This window comes from Notolepis coatsorum (genome assembly GCF_963971535.1).
Source record: "Notolepis coatsorum genome assembly, chromosome: 12".
NCBI classification, from domain to species: Eukaryota; Metazoa; Chordata; class Actinopteri; order Aulopiformes; family Paralepididae; genus Notolepis; species Notolepis coatsorum.
The window spans coordinates 42,596,603-42,611,275 of NC_140176.1; the positions used below are offsets into that span (position 1 = coordinate 42,596,603).

Below are 14,673 nucleotides of genomic sequence, written 5' to 3' on the forward strand. Positions count from 1 at the left end.
TAAATTGTCTTAACGTTATCTACCGGGCTAGCAGTAGCTACAGATAGCTCCTGATATCAATGTCTTATAACATTGATTGAATGCGTATTCTAGCTGAGGGCATGTTGAATGTGATTTGACAAAAGAACGGTAACGTTATAAATAGGTCCAGCTGCATCGCCGGAGAATCCTTGCATGCTGAATGTAGGGTCTAGCTGAATATAGGGTCTAGCTGCAGGGCCGGAGAATCCTTGCTGGAGCTGGAGGCTACTCAAGTATACACACAGACAGTGGAGCTGTTTGCAGATAGCAAGCATTTTGACTTATTGCGTGGTGGCGATGTCTCGCAGATAATACAACTACAAGTATGATTATATAATATATATTTTATTTAAAAAAAAATTTATATAAAATATATATATATTTTTTTTTAATCAAAAAAATTTTGGCAGGTAAGAAATATGCTTGGCGGATAGACTCTTCCCATCTACCCGCCACTGGCCGGTGAGTCAAAAAGTTAATTTCGCTCCCTGCACACGAGTCTCCAAGTCACACAAGTCACATGAGTCTCCCAGTCACACGAGTTTCCAAGTCACACAAGTCAAACGAGTCTCCCAGTCACACAAGTCTCCCAGTCACACAAGTCTCCAAGTCACACAAGTCACACGAGTCTCCCAGTCACACAAGTCTCCAAGTCACACAAGTCACACGAGTCTCCCAGTCACACAAGTCTCCAAGTCACACAAGTCACACGAGTCTCCCAGTCACATGAGTCTCCAAGTCACACAAGTCACATGAGTCTCCCAGTCACATGAGTCTCCCAGTCACACAAGTCTCCAAGTCACACAAGTCTCCCAGTCACACAAGTCTCCAAGTCACACAAGTCTCCAAGTCACACAAGTCTCCCAGTCACACAAGTCTCCAAGTCACACAAGTCACACGAGTCTCCCAGTCACACAAGTCTCCCAGTCACACAAGTCTCCAAGTCCCACAAGTCTCCCAGTCACACAAGTCTCCCAGACACACAATTCTCCTAGTCACATGAGTCTCCCAGTCACACAAGTCACATGAGTCTCTTGGAGACTTGTGCGACTGGGAGACTTATGTGACTGGGAGACTCGTGTGACTGGGAGACTTGTGTGCCTGGGAGACTTGTGTGACTGGGAGACTTGTGTGACTTGTGTGACTTGGAGACTTGTGTGACTGGGAGACTTGTGTGGCTGGGAGACTTGTGTGACTGGGAGACTCATGTGACTGGGATACTTGTGTCTGGGAGACTTGTGTGACTGGGAGACTTGTGGACTGGGAGACTCGTGTGACTTGTGTGACTGGGAGACTCGTGTGACTTGTGTGACTGGGAGACGTGGTAAATACACAGGTCACAACATGTTTACAGGAACGTTTGGGAGTTGTATTTTGATTGTATTTGGAGTATATTTCCTGACTGTAGTGAACTAGGCTAGATGTCTGCCCCACTTCCAGTGATGAAGCTAAGGTAGGCTAACGGTCCAGGCGTTCCCTAAGAAGCCCAATGCATGCAGAGAGATGAAAAAGGTATGTATCTTCTTGTCTAACTTCAGGGAAGATGTTAAATAAGCTAATTTCCCAAAATGTTGGAGTTTTCCTTTAAGTAAAAAACATGACCTGACTTAAAAACATGACTTGGCTTAAAAACATGACCTGGCTTAGGTTAAAAACATGACCTGACTTAAAAACATGGCCTGGCTAAAAGATGATTATCTTGTTCTCATAATCGTGGGAAGCCAAAATTGTAATTGAAAATAAAGTTTGATTAATTACCCAGCCCTACTGGGAAGTACTGTCATGCATCCATGCAATGGTATGGATTTGTACTATACTATATCATAAACAATATATATACAAATCGTACAATGATCTTGACGTTTACCTATAAATGGTTCCTTGCTGCAGTATTATACAGATTTTTTTTGGGGGGGGGGGGGGGGGGGTTGGATTCAAATATACCTTTTTGAATGAAAAAGCACCATGACAATTGTATTACAAAAAACAACAATATAAAAATATATCAAATCATACTGTAATTTGCATCGGAAAAATTAAATGCTGTCAAATGACGTTATACCATCAAATAATAAGAAAGATATTGTGATGCCCTATTTTTTTAGATTGTTTTGCCCTACGTCAAAGGTGTTAAGCTATACAGTACAACACACAACTTCAAAACTGATCTGATAGGTAAACGACATTTGATACATAACCAAACAACCAAACAGCACAAGTTTCCTGGATGAGTAATTCCAATTGGCCAATCACAAACCCTGGCGGGCCCTCATTCATCAACGTGGACGTAGAATATGTTCTATTTCCACACGTAAGCACGGAATGTAGAACTAGTGTACGCACAGGGAAGTCGGGATTCATCACACGGTGCGTACGCAGGCTCTACGCTCCTCCGTAGAACTTTGTTCTACCGTCAATGCTCGTGCATGATTATCCATATATGGTCATGAAAGTGAGGAAACACCCCCCATGGGATGTGAAATAATGGACTGACCCGAGCGGTACTCTGAGAAACTCCACGGAGAATTCACTGCTGTCGAACCAAGAAGACACTATCGCGTATTATGGGATAAATAAAAGGCGGATTTGTAAACGGTGATGTCAGATATCAACGGCTCCCTAAGACCATTGCTGCAATTCTGCCTGGACAGCTCAAAATACTAATAAAGACCGTTCGTTGACCACTGTTTGGCGTTGGTTGTGTGTCATTATAACCGTGCTGTAATATGAATGCCTTTATTAGTTGTGTTCGATTGGCTATATGATTTTTAGAGGCATCTATTTTGTTGTCGGCTAATAAAGACCGAGCTGGAATATGACTGCCTTTTCCCGTGTTGTTTGATTAATACCCAGGGATTAAAGTTCTCCTCAATTTGATTCCAAATCGCGATGGATCTCCCGTCAATTTTCTACCTGCTGCATATGATTTCTAGAGGCATACTACAATCCATTTTGATGTCAGTATTGGGTAGCCTACATAAACAATAATACGAGAGCTATACAAGAACAATGAATCTTACTGCCATGTATGATGTAGCAGATACGCCATGTGTATAGCCTGCCTATATGTGATCAATACAAACATGAACTTGAATTCCATCATGTCTGTGTGCGGGTCACTGCGGGAACTCACAAGGCTGTTGTCACAATGTAAATAAGAACGTGCACTGAAAAGTTACAGTATGTAGTTGGTTGATCATTTGTATGACAGTCAGTAAACCCTTGCAAAAAGTATCAGTTTTATTTAATGAATTGAAAACATTCAGCATCGCCTTCCTCCCGGCATCCAGCAATAACATGTATCAGGCAAATGCGCATCGCAACATTGACTGAGTGGAATCCCTTTCTATTCACATAACTGCATTTGTGATGGAGCTTTGACAGCTACAGTAACAGTCTATTGGTCGATCCATCTCCAATATCACGATGGACCGTGCCGCGGTGGCAAAGACCCGAGGGTGGAGAGGATCTTGAATGAATTCCATCATCATATATATATGACTTGTGTGTCTGTCCACTATGTTTGTTACTTTGTTATTCCCCCCCCCCTATCTATGTAAAGCGACCTTGGGTCTCTTGAAAGGCGCTATATAAAATGAAGCTATTATTATTATTGTTATTATTATTATTATCATCACATCTGTGCGGGAGCTCACAAATAGACTGTTAGTCTCAGTGAAGTTTCAACGGAGGTCATCTATTCTAACCAACAAATTGAAGTAGAAAGCATTTCGTGACCAATCTTATTTGGAATCATGACACACAAAATAATTTGCTTTTTATTTGAAACAATATCTAATCGCGTTTGGAGGTTGGTGTTTTGCGTCTGCCCCCCCGTGCCAAACAAGCAGGCCAACCTCTTGTTCGCGTGTGAGCCCGTTATAATTACACTACTGTCGCTATTTTACAATGAACTATAATGAATTACGGGTCATACAGAAGTTGAACACTAATGCACGGAAGCTTATTTCCGCCTTGAAACTAATGCAGGACTGAGGAGTGCTTATGCGTAGTAACGATATTCTACCACTGGGCGCGAGGTACGCCTGGTCTGACCTGTGCGTAGATGTAAGCACAGTCAAGTTCAAATCGAAATTGATGAATCCCACTCTTTGCTTAGAAATGATCGTACGCACAGGGTAAGCACAGATCTGTGCGTAGAACACGTTGATGAATGAGGGCCCTGGCCTCTTACCGTACAACTTTGTTGTGATTGGAGGATCAAGAAAAGAGGGCAGAGCTTGAGATTCCGTGCACACCGGTGTTGCCAGATGTACGATAATTATCACATTTGTGCAATAATTCTTGCCCCCTGTACGATTGTTTTTTCCCTCTGCATGTCTATTATGTTCTATAGATCTCTCATGAGTAATATTTTCTGGCTTCTCCCGAGTCTGCAGTCTGAATGGACTATTAATAGATCGCTCCTAGCTTCGTCTGTGGTTCATGCAGCTGTGGTCTCCGTGAACAAAGCCTTCTGATATACATTTCTCTCTCTGATAAGGCAGGGGATTTTAGATTTTAAGCAGCAGTTTAAAAAAAGGAAATATCGCTAGCCCAAAACTAGCTTAGCATCAGGTCACGTCACCAGCGTCACCAGCATCAGTGAGTTCTCTGTAGCATCCAGTCATTTAAAGGAACACGCCAACTTTTTTTTACCCTGGAGTTAGACAAGCAGATCCCTTTTCTTCTCAGTGCATGCACATTAGGCTTAGGGAACAGCTGCACCGTTAGCCTAGCTTAGCATCATTCACTGGAAGTAGGTGTGCCAGTGTAGCCTAGTTCCCAACAGTCACGAAATACACTCCAAATACAACTCCAAAACGTTCCTGTAAACATGTTGTGACCTGTGTATTTACCACGTGGAGAAATACATTTAAAAAAAAATTACATTTTCGTTTTCTAAGCAGATAATACTCTGAACTATTTTTTCCCGAACCACTGCTGCCTGGGCGCAGTGATTTCATGCATCACCTCAAAAGCCCTGTTGTAACTATAGAAACTGTGGCTAAACAATGAAGACACTTTTATGCTATTTTCTTTGGTCATAGACCAGTTCATATAACCTGAACTCCTGAGTAAACAAAATAGGTTACCCAATTTACGAGTAGGGGTGGGAATCACCAGTTTCATCATGATACGATACGATATCGATTCTTTGGACAACGATACGATATTTGCCGATATCACAAAGTCTCTCACGATACAATACGATTAGATTAGATTCAGGTGCCTGCAATCGATATGAGATGATATCATATGCCCATTTAACACAATCAGTAACATTTAGATCAACTAAAAAAAGGTAACGAAAATATCATTTGACATTTGTATTTTTGAGCTCTTCCAGACATTTAAAGGAAAATCAATCTATTGTTTTTAATACAAATAGACCTCCTGTTCACTGTAAAGTGCCACGTTTTGATATGTTGAGCTTTAAACTTTAAGCTCCATTTTTTGGAACTCAAAACTCACAACCTAAAACCCCTCCCTACCTCCCTCTCCCAAACCGTTCCTACAACAATTTGTTGATGTTGCATGATCATGTATAGGCCTACATTTATTATGTATTATATTGTTTATGTTTAAATAACATTTAAACATCAAACTCCTCTGACCTCATCTGGTCTTTCCAAAGACGCGCGCACACACACACACAGAAAGGGAGAATGCTATGCTGTAACGTCTACACACACGGAGCTACTGATGTTGTTCTTGGGCGGATATGAGACTCGCCACAGGATTTTCAAAATAAGAGTATCGATATGAATCGATCTTATTACATTGCATCGATCCGATTCGATCGTTGATAATTACATCGATGTATCGATCTGGATCGATGTATCGTCCCACCCCTATTTACGAGTAGCCTAATGTTAGTCTCATTTTTGGTGTTACATTATGTAACGCCAGTCAGCAAGCGAACGTAGCAATCAAATGGGATGCAGGGACCGCTGATGATTATACTAGGATAGTCCAGCAATAAGTTACGTCCTATTCATCAATCTCACAATATTCGCTAACGTTAGACAGATGGAATACAGCCTTCCATCTAAAAACATAACGGAAAACGTACCAACCATATTCATGGTTGCCAGTGTTTCACTTTCTCCTCTCTGTGCAATGCCGATGGATGGGATGGCCATATCCTTCAGAAAATGTCTCATGGTTCGGTTACTAAGTAGCATTTTTTCACAATAGTCATCTTGTGCAAAATGCTCTGAGCAAACACGATAATAATAATAATAATAATTCATTACATTTATATAGCGCTTTTCTAGACACTCAAAGCGCCCCCCACAATGTAGGGTGGAAATTGCCTCCTTCACACCCAACCTTGGGCTATGCAGGCTCAATGGCTGCCATACAGTGGCACCAGGCGCACATCACACTACACAATGGCTGAACGGCTCAGGAGACAGGAATTGATATCAGCCAATTAAGGGGGAGGGTTGATTAGGTGGCCTTGATGTCAGAGACCTGATTGGGAATTTGGCTAGGAACCCCTTACTCTTTACGATAGGCGTCCTGGGTTCTTTAACGGCCGAGAATCAGTCAGGACCTCGGATTAGCGTCTCACCCGAAGGAAGCCACTCGCAGCTATACAGTGTCCCTATCACCGTAACAGGGGCATTGTTACTGACTAGTCCGACTCCAGAGGACAGAGTGCCCCCTGCTGGACAACAACACCACTTTCCGACAACGTCGACTCTGGGACGACAATTTAACATTTCCGGCACCCATCCCAACATCTGGCACCCGGCCCAACATCTGGCACCCATCCCAACATCTGGCACCCATCCCAACATCTGGCACTCGGCCCAATATCTGGCACCCATCCCAACATCTGGCCCCCATCGCAACACTGGTGGACCCATCCCAACATCTGGCCCCCATCCCAACATCTGGCCCCCATACCAACACTGGCCCCCATCCCAACACTGGCACCCATCCCAACACTGGCACCCATCCCAACACTGGCACCCATCCCAACATCTGGCACTCGGCCCAACATCTGGCACCCATCCCAACATCTGGCCCCCATCGCAACACTGGTGGACCCATCCCAACATCTGGCCCCCATCCCAACACTGGCCCCCATCCCAACACTGGCACCCATCCCAACACTGGCACCCATCCCAACACTGGTGCACATAATCGCTTCCTTGTAGATCCATGATAGGGTGAACATAATCACATACACAGCTGGCAAAGTGGATGCAGGGGAATCACACAGTGTCAGCACGACCTGAAGCCCAGCAAGACTCAAGGGTTGAAATGAAATGAGATGAAACAAGTTCCAACAAACAGTTCTCTCGGCTCCTTGAGGCAGGCTTGAGAAAACAATGTTGACTCTCATCATCATCAGAGGATAAAAAGATCTTATCTCCTCCAGGTATCTGCCGGTGTACCTTGGCATTGAATATGCGAAATGCTGAGGAATGAGTCGTTTGTGTTTCTTTGGTTTGCGCTGCTGCTAACTAAATACTGTACACACGGTGCACAATGAGTACACAGAAAGTACAGTACAGAGTACACAGAAGGAAAGTACAATACAGAGAGTGCACAGAAAGAAAGTATGATACAGAGTACACAGAAAGTACAATAAAGAGTACACAGAAAGTACAATACAGAGAGTGCACAGAAAGAAAGTATGATACAGAGTACACAGAAAATACAATAAAGACTACACTTTGGTTTGCGCTGCTGCTAACTAAATACTGTACACACAGTGCACAATGAGTACACAGAAAGTACAATACAGAGAGTACACAGAAAGAAAGTACAATACAGAGAGTGCACAGAAAGAAAGTATGATACAGAGTACACAGAAAGTACAATACAGAGTACACAGAAAGTACAATACAGAGTACACAGAAAGAAAGTATGATACAGAGTACACAGAAAGTACAATACAGAGAGTACACAGAAAGTACAATACAGAGAGTACACAGAAAGAAAGTATGATAGAGTACACAGAAAGTACAATACAGAGAGTACACAGAAAGTACAATACAGAGAGTACACAGAAAGAAAGTATAATAGAGTACACAGAAAGTACAATACAGAGAGTGCACAGAAAGTATAATACATAGAGTACAAAGAAAGTACAATACAGAGTACACAGAAAGAAAGTATGATAGAGAATGCACAATAAGTACAGTACAGGGAGTACACAGAAGGTACAGTAGAGCAGGGGTGTACAGTGCGACATATATATCGCACGTGCTACAGCAACAGCTGTCTGTGCGATGGATGGATTTACTTCAGTAGCACTGGTGCGATAGGGATTCGGTTCATATAGATACTCTTATTTTGAAAATCCTGTAGCGGGTCTCATTTCTGCCCACGCGCAGCTCCAGCTAGGCTCCGAAAGCTAGCAACGTTCAGGTGCATATGATACTCTTATTTTGAAAAAACTCTTGTGACAACTCGACGAGTCGTATCCGCCCTATCAGTGCTTCTGCATTATCTGCAAGCAGAGCAGCGCGTTGGTCGGTTGGTGCGCACTGCTGCGTTAACACAGCAGTGCGCCTACACGTCCCGAAATAAGTCCGTGGTGTTTTTTCTTTCTCGCAACGGGTCAAATGCATCTACATGCTTTGCACCGTCGCCATTCCTTTATGCGCACATCGCCCGAAATTAACGTTTATGTACCATTACAATCACTACAACGTTAGCAAGCTAACAAGCTAATCCTGATCAGAGGCGCAGAGCCAGCAGACACAGTGTGGAAAGGGAAATGGGGGGCACTCTCTCCCCTTCCCTGTGTGTGTGTGCGTGCGTGCGTTTGGAAAGACGATGAAGTCACTAGTCAGGACTCAGGACAGGAGTATATTATAGTAAACTGAGGATGATTGATTGATTGATTGAAAACTTTATTAACAGATTGCAGAATGGGTACAATACAGTACAGCTCAATACACACAATTGTTAAGGGGATGCAGACCAGAGAAAGACTTTCGTCTTGTTTACATCAGGGTCCCCCATTTTCAATTCATCAGGACATATATGACATACATGACATACAGATAGTCAGTACTGCTACATCTATACATTTATGACATACCAGATTTGCAAATACAGTACTGTTTGTGATACAGAAGGAGTCAGGAAAAGGGAGTATATACATTTGACGTAGAAACTGTACATTGGAGGAGGTTGGGTGGGGGGGGTTGGGTACACTGGGATATTGACAACCATACTGGGTAATCTACATTGGAGGTGGTTGGGGGGGGGGGGGGGGGGGCACACTGTATAAACAAGCAAAACTGTACATTGAGGGGGGGGGGGGGGAGAGACACTGTACAAACAAACAAAATTGTACATTGGACTATTGACAAAACCATACTAGGTAAATGACTGTACATTGGAGGGGGTTGGGTTAGGATATTTACAGGGGCCAGTGTTGAATTGCAGTCTCCCGTAGGTGTCCCTTGAGAGAGGTTGTGAAAGTGGGTAGTGATCAGGCCATGTGAGCGGATCGGAGCGTGAGCGGCACGGGGCGCGGAGCGGGCTGTTTTGACGTGAGCGAGGAGTGGGTTTTAAAATGAGTCGGCGCGACGTCCGGAGCGAGAGTTCTCCTCCGCTCCAATCCACTCCAGGCCGCTCACAGTGGTTTAACACTGTTGATGTAATATATACATGCAGTACAATGCCAAAGCAACAGATGGCGATGTACAAACATGAAGGCCATTTTCAACCAATGAGAAGGGTTCAGGCTTCGTCACTGTAGAGACGCCCACCATAGATATCTATGACGCCCACACTCACTCCTGTTAAAAAAAGTATCGACGCTATTGTTGTTGACGTTAGCTTACATGCTAACGTTAATGGCAGCGACCATAGCATTGTGGCTCGGCTAGCCTATCATCGCTTAATAGAACTAGTGAATGGATAAACAACGTTATTTAACATTGCAGAATGGCTACAATTACAATGCGGCTCAATACAAACAATTGTTAAGGGGCCCAGGGGGTGTAGACTGTTGTAGTTTGAGCTCATTTACACCATGCTCCAAAAAAGAAAAAGAAAAACTGCCGAGCGATCTGGCGCGGGGAGCGGGAAGCGCTCGATTCAAGGTGAGTGGGGAGCGAGCGGAGAGCGACTTGGGAGCGGGGTCAACATGAGCGATTAGCGGAGCGGACCAAGCTTTAAAGAGCGAAGAGCGGATTTCTCGGCCGCGCCGATCCGCTCACGTGGCCTGGTAGTGATCCACATTCCTTTACAGCTTTGGGTAGGGCGTTCCACATTGATGTGGCATAATTGCGAAACGTGTTTAGTCCCTTATTTGAGCCGAATCTGGGTTTAACATGATTTGTGGAGCTCCCTCTGAATGAATGAATGAATGAATGAATGAATGAATGAAAAACTTTATTAACAGATTGCAGAATGGGTACAGTGCAGTACAGCTCAATACATACAATTGTTAAGGGGATGCAGACCAGAGAAAGACTTTCGTCTTGTTTACACCAGGGTCCCCCATTTCCAATTCATCGTAACATATATGACATACATGACATACAGATAGACAGTACTGCTACATCTATACATTTATGACATACCAGATTTGCAATTACAGTACTGTATTTGTGATACAAAAAGAGTCCAGAAAGAAAAGAGTATATACATTAGGCGTAGAAACTGTACATTGGAGGTGGTTGGGGGGGGGGGGGGGGGTTGGGTAGGAGTGGGGGGGGGGGGGGGTTGGGTAGGAGGGGTGGGGACTGTACATTGGAGGTGGTTGGGTGGGTGGGGGGGGGGGGGTGGGTAGGAGGGGTGGGTGGGGGACACTGTACAACTGTACAAACAACACTCCATCACTGGTGTTGTGATCGTGGTATTCACTGACCTTTGGGAAGTATTTTGACATGTACATGGGTACCTTGGTCGTGTAGTGTATCTTGTAGACCAGGCCCATTGCAAGTTGCTGTACTCTGTCGTCTACTCTAAGCCATCCTAGGTTGTCAAAGTGGGCAGGGGTGAGGTGGGTTCTAGGAGTAAGGTCAAGCAGTAGTCTGACCAGTTTGTTTTGAGATGTTTGTAATTTTGTTTTTAGCGCCTTTGAGGTGCTTTGGTACCATGAGGTGCAAGCATAGTCGTAGTACCCCTGAATGAGTGCTCCTGCCAGAGTCTTCAGGGTATTCTTGTTTACCAGAGAGGAGATCCGGTACAAGAATCGAGTTCGTTGGTTGACTTTTTTTTATTACATTGGATGCCATTTTGTCACAGGAGAGATTAGCCTCTAGGATGGAACCCAGGTAGGTAATTTCATCTTTCCTTGTGACAATATTGTCACCCACTGTAACTGAGAAGCCGTCGGTCTTGCTGAGTTTGTTATTTGAACCGAAGAGAATGGACTCTGTTTTGCCCATGTGTAATGATAGTTTGTTATCAGCGAGCCATATGCAGATTCTGCCTAGTTCCGAGCTGAGGGTTTTTTCAACCTGTAACTTGTTCTTGTCAGAGACCAGCAGGGCTGAGTCGTCCGCAAACAGGAACAAGTTGCAGTCACAAGCTGACGACATGTCATTTGCATAAATTAGGAACAGTAGCGGTCCTAGTATGCTTCCTTGTGGAACACCACAGCTCACTGTGAGGGGGGGGATAGGGTACCGTTTACCTCCACCATCTGTTCCCTCCCCTCAAGGTAGGATTGCATCCAGCTCACTGATAGACTATCAAAACCAATTGCTTTTAGCTTGTCAATCAGAATGGAGTGATTGACCGTGTCAAAGGCCTTTTGTAGGTCCAGCATGACCATGCCGCAGTATTTGCCTGCGTCCACCTCTTGTTTGATGTGGTCATTCAAATAGAGAAGGCATGTGTCAGTGGAGTGGGATGTTCTGAAGCCAGATTGGAATTCGTAGATTAGATTTTTTTCCGCTAGGTACTTTTCGACCTGTTCGTAGACTATTTTTTCCATGACTTTCGAGATGGAGGTGAGAATAGAAACAGGGCGGTAGTTGCCTGGGTCTAATTTGCTGCCCTTTTTGTGCAGAGGGGTCACCCTCGCAATTTTGAAGTCCTTGGGGACGTGTCCCTGTTTTATGGAGAGGTTTATTATGTGTGTGATGATTGGGGTGATGGCGGCTGCTGAGTCTCTGAGGAATTTGGAAGGGATGTTGTCGTGGCCAGTGGCCTTGTTAGGTTGGAGGGCGCTCAGTTTATTGAGTACCTCATCTGTTGTTACCATTTCCAGCTTGAAGTCGTCCTTGCGGACCCCTAGGTTTTTGTAGTAAGCTACTATGTGTTCTACCCCATAAAGCCCTGAGTGGGAGGGTAGTTTGTTTACCAGTGTTGTGGCTATGTTTGTGAAGAAAATGTTTAAGTAATTGGCTACATCCAGCTTGTCTGTGATGAGCGTGTTGTCCGTTTTTATGTTTATGTTTGAGAATCTGGTTTTAAGTTTTTTACTGCATCCTAGTTGATTATTGAGTAATTTCCAAAGTTCACGTGGTTTGTTTTTGTTTTCCTCAGTTTTGTCATTGATGAAATTCTTTTTTGCAATTTTGATCATGGAGTTTACGTCGTTTCTTAGTCTGTTTCTTTCTAGTTTGAGTTCAGTCACGTGGGCTTGGAGTTCACTGCTCGTGCTTTTAGTAAGCTTTGACTGACTTTTACGAAACTCAGAGCATTTTTTGTCTCTGGTTTTCATAGCGGCCAGTATTTCGGAGTGCATCCACGGCTCAGCGCGATTTTTTACCCTGGTGGTTCTTAGGGGGGCCATGTCGTTTAGTATTGTTGAGAATTTGGTTTTGAAACCAAGCCATGTTTCTTCAACCAGTGTACCATTGAGTTCATCTGACCAGTCCAGACTCTCCAGTTCAAGGTTGAAGGCCTCGCTAGAGTAGGTTTTGAGGTCTCTAGATGTGACTGTTTTGTGGCAGCCAGGCTTTTGTTTTATTTTTTTGCGGGTACAGAATATCATATAATGATCACTTAACCCGCATGCTATAACCCCTTTATTGGAGATCTTGGACTTGTCGGAGGTCAGAATGAGGTCAATGGTAGTCTGAGTTGATTCACATACACGTGTGGGTTGGGTGATTAGCTGGCTGAGGCCGTGCAGATCACAAAACCTACTGAATGACTTGAAGACGGGTGCATCTTTTCGTTGCATATCCGTGTTCCAGTCTCCAATAAGAATTTTGTCTACATCCTCAACTCCAGCTAAACACCCATCCAGTGTATCATAAAAGCCACTATGATCTGGCGGCCTGTAGACTGAGGATGGACAGATAATGATGATATTCAAATATAAACAAGTTTCGAGAGGAGTGGAAGTTTGAAGACAGACTAGACTACAATATGATGCGGGGGTGGTGAGTTGAAACAGTGTGTGTGAATGAATGAATGAAAACTTTATTTAACAGATTGCAGAATGGGTACAGTACGGCTCAATACACACAATTGTTAAGGGGATGCAGACCAGAGAAAGACGTTTGTCTTGTTTACATCAGGGTCCCCCATTGTGTGTGTGTGTCCCAACCGACCCCACTTCTATGTTTCAATAAATTATTTGCATTTAAAACTATTAACGCTGACTCATTCCTTCAGTCCACTCAAAATTATGCTAATATTCCTTATGTTGTTTATGATATTAATTGAAAATAGCATGAGAGTATCATAGTAATAATAACACATGGCGATATACTAAATGACAGCCAAACATGGCACTGCAACTAAATAACACAAATACAATAGGCACATTTGTGACTGTTACAAATATAACACGTTTTATACTTGTGCTACAAGATTTTGGCCTGTGCTACAAAACTATCAACCTCTGTAGCACCAGTGCTATGTGCAAAAAAAGTTAACGTACAGCCCTGCAGTAGAGTATACAGAAAGAAAGTACAATACAGAGTACACAATAAGTACAGTACAGGGAGTACACAGAAGGTACAGTACAGAGTATACAGAAAGAAAGTACAATACAGAGAGTACACAATAAGTACAGTACAGGGAGTACACAGAAGGTACAGTAAACGCTAAATAGTATATTATGCTGTATTGTATTATGAATGAATTATGAGTAGGTATTGTTGTATTGTATTATGAATTGATTAGGAGTGTGTATTGTTGTATTGTATTATGAATTTGATAAGGAGTATTTATTGTTGTTTTAATTGTCTGTATGCCATGTGAATGTTGTGAGTGTATAAAGTCTGTAACTGTATTTTACATGTTATGGACCCCAGGAAGAATAGCATTGCTGTGGCTAATGGGGATCCAAATAAACTTAAACAGTACAGAGAGTATACAGAAAGAAAGTACAATACAGAGAGTACACAATAAGTACAGTACTGACCTCAGTGCTGCTGAGGTCAGGCAGACGCCTGCGAACACCAGCTACTAGGACAGAGAGACTTCGGCTCAGCTTCTTCCCCCAGGCCATCAGAGCCTTGAACACTGAACTCTCCACACACAAGCACACATTAGCACACACACGACACACACACTGTACACGCTCACACACTAGCAGCCACTTTAACATGAGCAAGCACACACTCATGCTGCACACGCCCACACTTATGGCCACTAAGGAAAGGTCACTTTAAGAATAGTAATAGTATAACTTGAGATTGTATAACATAGCATGTACAGAAAGACCCAGTGCCTCATCCGTAGCTAACAGTGTATTGCACT

General features: G+C 43.5%; 1 protein-coding gene across 3 annotated transcripts in view; it reads right to left on the reverse strand.

Moving 5' to 3' along the window:
* Positions 1-14,673, reverse strand: part of dnajb6b (DnaJ heat shock protein family (Hsp40) member B6b) — a 106,656-nt gene that overhangs the window by 73,859 nt on the left and 18,124 nt on the right. For all 3 annotated transcript variants that reach the window (XM_084326594.1, XM_084326593.1, XM_084326592.1), the window contains exon 2: positions 14,336-14,436. In XM_084326594.1, coding sequence (XP_084182720.1) covers positions 14,336-14,422 — 87 coding nt within the window. In that variant the 5' untranslated portion in view covers positions 14,423-14,436. The remainder of the gene's footprint in view (positions 1-14,335; positions 14,437-14,673) is intronic.